This window comes from Olea europaea, chromosome 9, assembly GCF_002742605.1.
Source record: "Olea europaea var. sylvestris chromosome 9, O_europaea_v1, whole genome shotgun sequence".
Taxonomy (NCBI): Eukaryota; Viridiplantae; Streptophyta; class Magnoliopsida; order Lamiales; family Oleaceae; genus Olea; species Olea europaea.
In genome coordinates, this window is record NC_036245.1 from 8,470,409 (window position 1) to 8,477,621 (window position 7,213).

Sequence of the window (7,213 nt, forward strand, 5' to 3'; positions counted from 1 at the left end):
AGTTCAAAACCTTGATGACTAAGAATAAAGATACTCCTTCACTCCATTAATCTAATTCTGTACAAACGAGGAAAACATGAAACAGAACAAGAGTCCTTGGACCCCAGAGAAAGGAAATAAAAACATATTTCCTGTATATTGAGTTTCCATTCAGATAAGGTTTACTCAAGAACCAAAATTTTCACTCTCTTATTATCTGCAACTATTGGAAATTCTTGTAGACGCATGGAGATTTGGTTGAAGGTAGAATACTGCATGGGAACTCACCTACTGAGCTTATTGAACACTTCACAGAAACCATTGGGAGACCTCAAAAACTTCCCGATTGGATAATATCAGGTGCTGTCGTGGGATTGCAAGGTGGTACTGAAACAGTACGTCATATGTGGAAGGAGCTGCAGGCTCAAGAAACTCCAGTATCGGCATTTTGGTTGCAGGTTGAACAATAACCTATAAGTTAATATAGAAATGGAATTATTTCATTAAGATTTCTTTAATATACTTGAACCTAGAATATATGTATTTACTATATGTCATTTTACATTCTATTTTTACTTTGAAGTTGGGGGATGACATATGATCATGAATACTGGAAATGATTAATGGATCATGGGTAAAAATTTCATCCTATGCTCATTACGCAGGACTGGGTAGGGCAGAGGAAGACAGTTATTGGATCACAACTTTGGTGGAACTGGGAAGTGGATTCAAATAGGTACTCAGGATGGCGGCAATTAGTCAAAGATCTAGGTGCACGGGATATTAAAGTGATGACATATTGTAATCCTTGTTTAGCTCTGGTATGCAACTCTACCATTAGCAATTATAAATAATATCAGGTATAATATGTCTGATGACAGTCCTCCAACTCATAAATGCAGATGGACGATAAGCCTAATGCAAAAAGAAACCTATTTGAGGAGGCGACAAAGTTAGACATCTTAGTGAAGGAGAAAAATGGAGACCCATATATGGTTCCTAATACAGCTTTTGATGTTGGAATGCTGGATCTGACCCATCCAAAGACAGAAAGTTGGTTCAAACAGATTTTGCAAGAAATGGTGGATGATGGAGTCCGGGGATGGATGGCTGATTTCGGTGAAGGCCTGCCAGTTGATGCCTGCCTTTATTCAGGTTGAAGTCAAACTTATGTTGTCACCTCACTTCAGTCTCTAGGTTAAAAAGAAAAATAGAAAAACTAAAAAATAATTCAATTACATATCACAACTTTTTTTCCTCTTCATAAATTTCCCCTGTTTGCTTCCCATAGTAATGTGTACAATTGTTACATCTTCTTGAGAAAAATGCAACTATTACATACTTATAACCGAACCTATAGTCCAAACATTCAAATCCATTGTGTAACCAAGTTGATTTACAATTTCATAGGTGAAGATCCAATTACGGCCCATAATAGATACCCAGAGCTATGGGCAAAAATAAACAGGGAATTTGTAGAAGAATGGAAAAGTAGTCTCGTGGGTAAGGAGAAGGAAGATCCAGAAGACGGCCTGGTATTCTTCATGAGGGCTGGTTTCAGGAATAGTCCAAAATGGGCGACCCTATTTTGGGAAGGTGATCAAATGGTAAGCTGGCAAGCTAATGATGGGATAAAGAGTGCAGTGGTAGGATTGCTCAGCAGTGGACTTTCAGGGTATGCTTTGAATCATAGTGATATTGGAGGCTACTGTTCTGTGAACTTACCATTTTTTAAGTATCAAAGGAGCGAAGAACTACTCTTGCGGTGGATGGAGCTGAATGCATTCTCCGTTGTCTTCCGGACACATGAAGTAAGTCGAAAGATTGCCCTGTAAAATGTATAAAAAAAAAATTAAACATCTATTCTAATATCACCATGCAAGGAGCTCGTTTCAGTGCATATTGTATATGTTGTTGCTCAAAGGGTAAAGTGGGAATTCAACTTCAAATCTAATCGTACTTAACAAATAAATAGGCATCTTATCATCATTGTTCATAGAAGTACCTCTGCTTTTTTAATTTTATTATTCTTCGCTTTTTAGTGCCATGCGATTTCACAATTGTTTGCTAATTTCTGACATTTCAATCAGGGAAACAAACCAACTAGCAACAGCCAGTTCTACTCCAACCACAGAACATTATCGCATTTCGCACGCTTTGCCAAGATATACAAAGCTTGGAAGTTTTACAGGATCCAACTAGTTAAGGTAATTTCAGTGTTGGTGGTAAAAACTTGAAGCAATTGGAACTGAAATCTAACCATCTCCGTTAATGTTTATTGTACAGGAAGCCTCTGAAAAGGGACTACCTGTTTGTCGCCATCTATTCCTCCACTATCCAGAAGATGAATACGTGCATACATTAACATATCAGCAATTTCTAGTAGGCACAGAGATCCTAGTAGTGCCTGTTCTAGATAAAGGCAAGGAAGTGGTTAGGGCTTATTTTCCAAAAGGAGAAAACTATTCATGGAAGCATGTTTGGACAGGAAAACTATATTCTAAACCAGGTTCTGAGGCTTGGGTGGAAGCTCCAATTGGATACCCAGCCATTTTTGTCAAAGACTCGTCTAAAATTGGAGACACCTTTCTGAAAAACCTCAAAGAATACAATGTCCTATAAAGAAGTTACAACCGAAATGGATGCTGTAGAATTGTTTAGGTTTGTTAACAAAGAGATGTACAGTCTCTACATATCTCATATTCTACCAGGCATTTGTTAATTTTTACGATGATAACCATCATCATACAAGTACATAAATCATTACAATTGCTTGAATTTCACTAAATTATTATCCTGTTCTATTTGAACATTAATCACTTCTCCAAAAACTAATACGATACGAAAAAAATAACATTATGAAGGGGGAAGGTGGGGGTCGATTGGTTTAGATAACAAAGATGACAATTGAAATAAAATCATGTTTCTTGACAAAATTTGTCCCATAATTTTTCATTTCCGATATTTAAGAAAAGCAATGCAAAAATAAATAAGGCCTGGCCCCTTCAACCAATTGCAATAGTTATGCATATTGATGAAGATTTTGTGCTAGCTATAGGTCCTAAATTTGACGGTCAATCTCTTAACATCAGCAGCCGATTTTCAAACACTTGCGTTGTTCTACTGAGTGAAACCTTAGATAAAAAGTTTTCAAAAATGTTAGATGTGACTTTAATTGTGTTCAAATTAAAAAAGGCAAACATCAATTTCAGATATTTGTCCAACTCTCAGGCAACAAATGCTCAAGCTTCGGCAGGAAAAGAAAGAAAAGAGAATAGGATTGGGAAATTTGGGAAAGAAATTTCACTTAGGTTCAACATCAAACAAATCAATATCTATATACTAAACTTACCAAATAAATTAAATAACCCCATGGAAAATTTCTTGACTTGAGAATTAATAATTATTCCAAGAAAATACAGATATTTCCTGTGTGATCTCCAACATTAGGAACCTAATTTTCTTCACAAAAATGTATCTCCATGCACAAAAAACCAGTTTCATACGCCAATAATAGTACAGAACAATCATATATATTCGAATAATGCACACAATCATATGCCAATGGAGTTTACTTCATGTGAATAATAAACAGCCCAGTAATAATCAATCCCTAGGAATGAAAATCCTAAAACTATACTGTATTAGAAACTTCCAAATACAATTCCAACACCGTTTAAAAATGAAAAAAAGCAAATAGCAAATGAGTAAATGAGTAAATATGCTGAGATAATCATATCCTTCAAACACAAAGGACTGCAGTATAATTATTTTAAAAGAACTAACCTTGAAGCAGAGATAATAATCCATAGAAAACAAAATCTGATACTTATTTGGTAACGCAGGATTGCTGTTAAGAGTTCCAAGTTTAACGGATGCGAATATTTCTGTGGGATATTCCATCGACTCTCTCTCTCAACGTGACTATTGCGGGTAATTGGCGCATTTAGTCCGCAACGTTGTTCTTCCTGTGCAAAATGGTCCTCTAACGTTTTATTTATGGTGCTGAGGTCCCTAACCTATCACTTTCCTGCACAATCAGTCTTTTTGGATGGATTCCATCCAATTCAGAACAAGTACCAGGTAAATAATTTTGCTACTATTTTGGTTAATGTAGAGGATATTTGAATAAGAACGTGTTCGTTTAGAGGTCAACATCTATCGAATTTTCTCATACATATTTGCAATATCGTCTTTAATTAAATAGCAAAGACCCGCTAAAGTAATTGCACTACTATGATAAAGATGCCTATCTCAGAACATACTCTCCTACCATTGCTCCACTTATAGGTCAATAGCTCTTGCCAAACACCGTATAACATCCTTGGAATAAGCTTGGCTTACAGATTCAACCTTACAGGCTCCTTACAGGGTAATTTAAAAATGTCTCTTGATGGCCCACTTGTTGGTAATAAAAAAAATAAGAAAAAACATAATGGAGGGAAATGAGATGCATCCCACGTGAATACACTTTAATTCCCCTCAAAATAGCAAACGGCTGCTCGTGGTTTTCCTTCCAAGCTTGAAATCCTGCAGAACTTCCCTGCTCCACTACCGTTCGACCAGCAAAAATATTTTCCACCTCCGGCAGATTTCGACGTGAGCTGAACGAGCGACAACAGTCTGTCATTGCGCCCATTTTCTCCACCTCGAACGAGCGGCGTAAGCTGAAAGAGAAATCCACAAATTGGGGACAGTTGTCGGAATATCTTCTCCTCCTCGAACTCTCTCTCACATCACACATGAGCTAAATTTTCGGCAGCGATTCGAAATGCCCAAAACCCTCCTGCCATTTGCCCTTTTTCCACACAAGTCGTGACTTATTCGTGAGTGCACTATTGTCTGTCTTTGTGTCTGCCATTTGCCCGTTTTCATATGACAATATTATTGATATTCTCGTTAAGTATTGGCAATGTGAATAAATTTTGTGATAAATTTGTTGTAATATAAATATGTTATTACTTGGCAGCAATGTGAATAATTTTCGTGATGAATTTGTTGTAATATAAATATGTTATTACTTGGCAGCAATGTGTAGTGGGTGAATATGTATATAGACACTGAATTTATTTTGATATGTTTATTGTAGTATATTTGATTTATGTGATGTAACGTCACTAGTTATATTATTGTAGAAAGTAAATTATGGAAGACGTGGTCGATAATTCTTTGGCAGATTCTGAAAATGAGAATGCTGTTAAAAAAACGAATTTAGTGGAAGAAGAAGGTTTAGGAGATGGGGACTCGATTGTGCCGGAGGTGGGTATGCAGTTCAACGATGAAAAAGAAATGTTTGAGTTCTACAAAAGATATGCCCACGATGTAGGTTTTCCCATTCAGAAGAGGAATTCAAAAAAAGGAGACGATGGACTTTTAAAATATGTGATATTTACATGTAGTCGTAAAGGTCAAAGGAATACTAATGTCGTTGGTTCGTTGAAGCCTCAACCAATGACGCAGACGGATTGTAAAGCTAGGATCTCTACTTCTTCAAATGTTAATGGAACCTGGAGAATCAACACAGTCAATCTCAAGCACAATCATACATGCAGCCCTTCAAAGTCCTGGTTTTATCATTGCAATCGAAAATTGCCAGCACATGTGAAAAGGAAGCTTGAAGTGAATAACATGGCAGGAATACCGTTGCATAAAAGTTTCAACTCTGCAGTCGTTGAAGCTGGTGGATATGAGAATTTGCCTTGTGTGGAAAAGGACTGTCGAAATTATATTGAGCAAGTAAGAAGATTATGACTTGGAGAAGGTGATGCAGCCGTAATACAATCTTACTTTTCCAAAATGCAAGCATGATGCCCCAAATTTTATTTCAGTATCGATTTAGATGATGAGTCGCAACTGAAGAATGTATTTTGGGCTGATAATAGATACAAGCAGGCACGTAGGGAGTTCGGTGATGTTGTCTCCTTTCACACCACTTACCTGACTAATAAGTACGACATGCCTTTCGCTCCTTTTGTTAGAGTTAACCATCGCGGTCAATCTACATTGCTCGGTTGTGGTCTATTGTCGAACGAGGACACAGATACATTTGTTTGGGTATTTAAAACATGGCTTGAGTGTATGCATGGTCAAGCACCCCATGGAATCATTACAGACCAAGACAGGGCCATGCAAAATGCTATTCAGATCGTCTTTCCTAACACAAAGCATAGATGGTGTTTATGGCACATTTTGAAGAAATTGCCTGAGAAGTTTGGGTACAATGTTGACAAGGGAAACATATTTTCGACTATACATAGATTGGTGTATGATTCGCAAACTGGTACAGAATTTGAAAAAGGTTGGGGATTGATGATTGATGAGTATGAGTTGCATGATAATGACTGGTTGGCTGGACTGTATAACAACAGAGCTCATTAGGTTCCTTGCTTCTTAAAAACAACATTCTGGGTCGGTATGTCTACGACTCAGCAAATTGAAAGTATGAATGCCTTCTTCGATGGGTATGTACATTTGAAAACCTTGCTTAAGAAGTTCGTTGAATAATATGAACGAGCACTTATAAATAAGGTTGAGAAGGAGTACCAAGATGGTACCATGTGCAACAAATTATGAAATGAAAAAACAATTTTAGTTGGTGTACATAATGTCGAAGTTTCGGGAAGTGCAAGATGAGTTCACAGGAAAGGTGTATTGTGATCTCCTAGCTACCTTGGAGGGAAGTTTGGGGACCATGTATGAAATTTTAGAGGATGTGTTGATCGAACACATACGGAAGAAAAAAATTGGTTCGTCTCTTTTCGGAGGGATAATAGTGAAATTGTTTGTAGTTGCCACTTGTTCGAGTTTCGAGGGATAATATGCAGGCATGCAATCACAGTCTTGATCCGTAACAACGTGACATCAATGCCAGAAAAATATATACTACTAAGGTGGAGAAAAGATGTTACTCGAGCGCACACAAGAGTGGCAGTGAACTATGTTGGCTTAGTTACTACTCCTGCACAGTTGAGATACGACGATATGTTTCATGCTTTTTCGTAATTGGCGGATCTCACTGCAGATGACGAAGGTCGATCACGTGCAATAATGGACTGGATAAAATGCCAATATAAAGAGCTTACGCTGACCAAGTCGAGTAATGGAAGTAATGTTATGTTGCAGCATGCTATTCACTTACCCTCTCCGAACATTGATTCTCAAAAATCTGCATGCGAGAGTGTGAGGGATCCTATATTGGTGAAGAGAAAGGATGCACCTAAGAAACTTCGAATGA

At 37.3% G+C, this 7,213-nt stretch overlaps 2 protein-coding genes across 2 annotated transcripts; both read left to right on the top strand.

Moving 5' to 3' along the window:
- The first annotated feature begins 76 nt into the window (after positions 1 to 76).
- Positions 77 to 2,762, top strand: LOC111399898 (sulfoquinovosidase-like). The gene is made up of 7 exons (XM_023027381.1): positions 77 to 133; positions 222 to 437; positions 645 to 800; positions 882 to 1,134; positions 1,390 to 1,790; positions 2,070 to 2,186; positions 2,266 to 2,762. The coding sequence occupies exons 1-7, from the start codon at positions 77 to 79 to the stop codon at positions 2,599 to 2,601; spliced, it is 1,536 nt and encodes a 511-aa protein (XP_022883149.1). The 3' UTR covers positions 2,602 to 2,762.
- A 2,362-nt stretch (positions 2,763 to 5,124) lies between these two features.
- LOC111399899 (protein FAR1-RELATED SEQUENCE 5-like) lies at positions 5,125 to 6,357 on the top strand. The gene is made up of 2 exons (XM_023027382.1): positions 5,125 to 5,715; positions 5,872 to 6,357. The coding sequence occupies exons 1-2, from the start codon at positions 5,125 to 5,127 to the stop codon at positions 6,355 to 6,357; spliced, it is 1,077 nt and encodes a 358-aa protein (XP_022883150.1).
- The last annotated feature ends 856 nt before the right edge of the window (positions 6,358 to 7,213 follow it).

Excerpts from the sequence above, each read along its gene's own strand:
- LOC111399898 (XM_023027381.1), top strand. The coding sequence starts at position 77 with ATGAAACAGAACAAGAGTCCTTGGACCCCAGAGAAAGGAAATAAAAAC. Across the intron at positions 438-644 it reads TATCGGCATTTTGGTTGCAG|GACTGGGTAGGGCAGAGGAA; the intron begins GTTGAACAATAA and ends CTCATTACGCAG. Across the intron at positions 801-881 it reads GTAATCCTTGTTTAGCTCTG|ATGGACGATAAGCCTAATGC; the intron begins GTATGCAACTCT and ends TCATAAATGCAG.
- LOC111399899 (XM_023027382.1), top strand. The coding sequence starts at position 5,125 with ATGGAAGACGTGGTCGATAATTCTTTGGCAGATTCTGAAAATGAGAAT. Across the intron at positions 5,716-5,871 it reads GTCGAAATTATATTGAGCAA|GCACGTAGGGAGTTCGGTGA; the intron begins GTAAGAAGATTA and ends AGATACAAGCAG.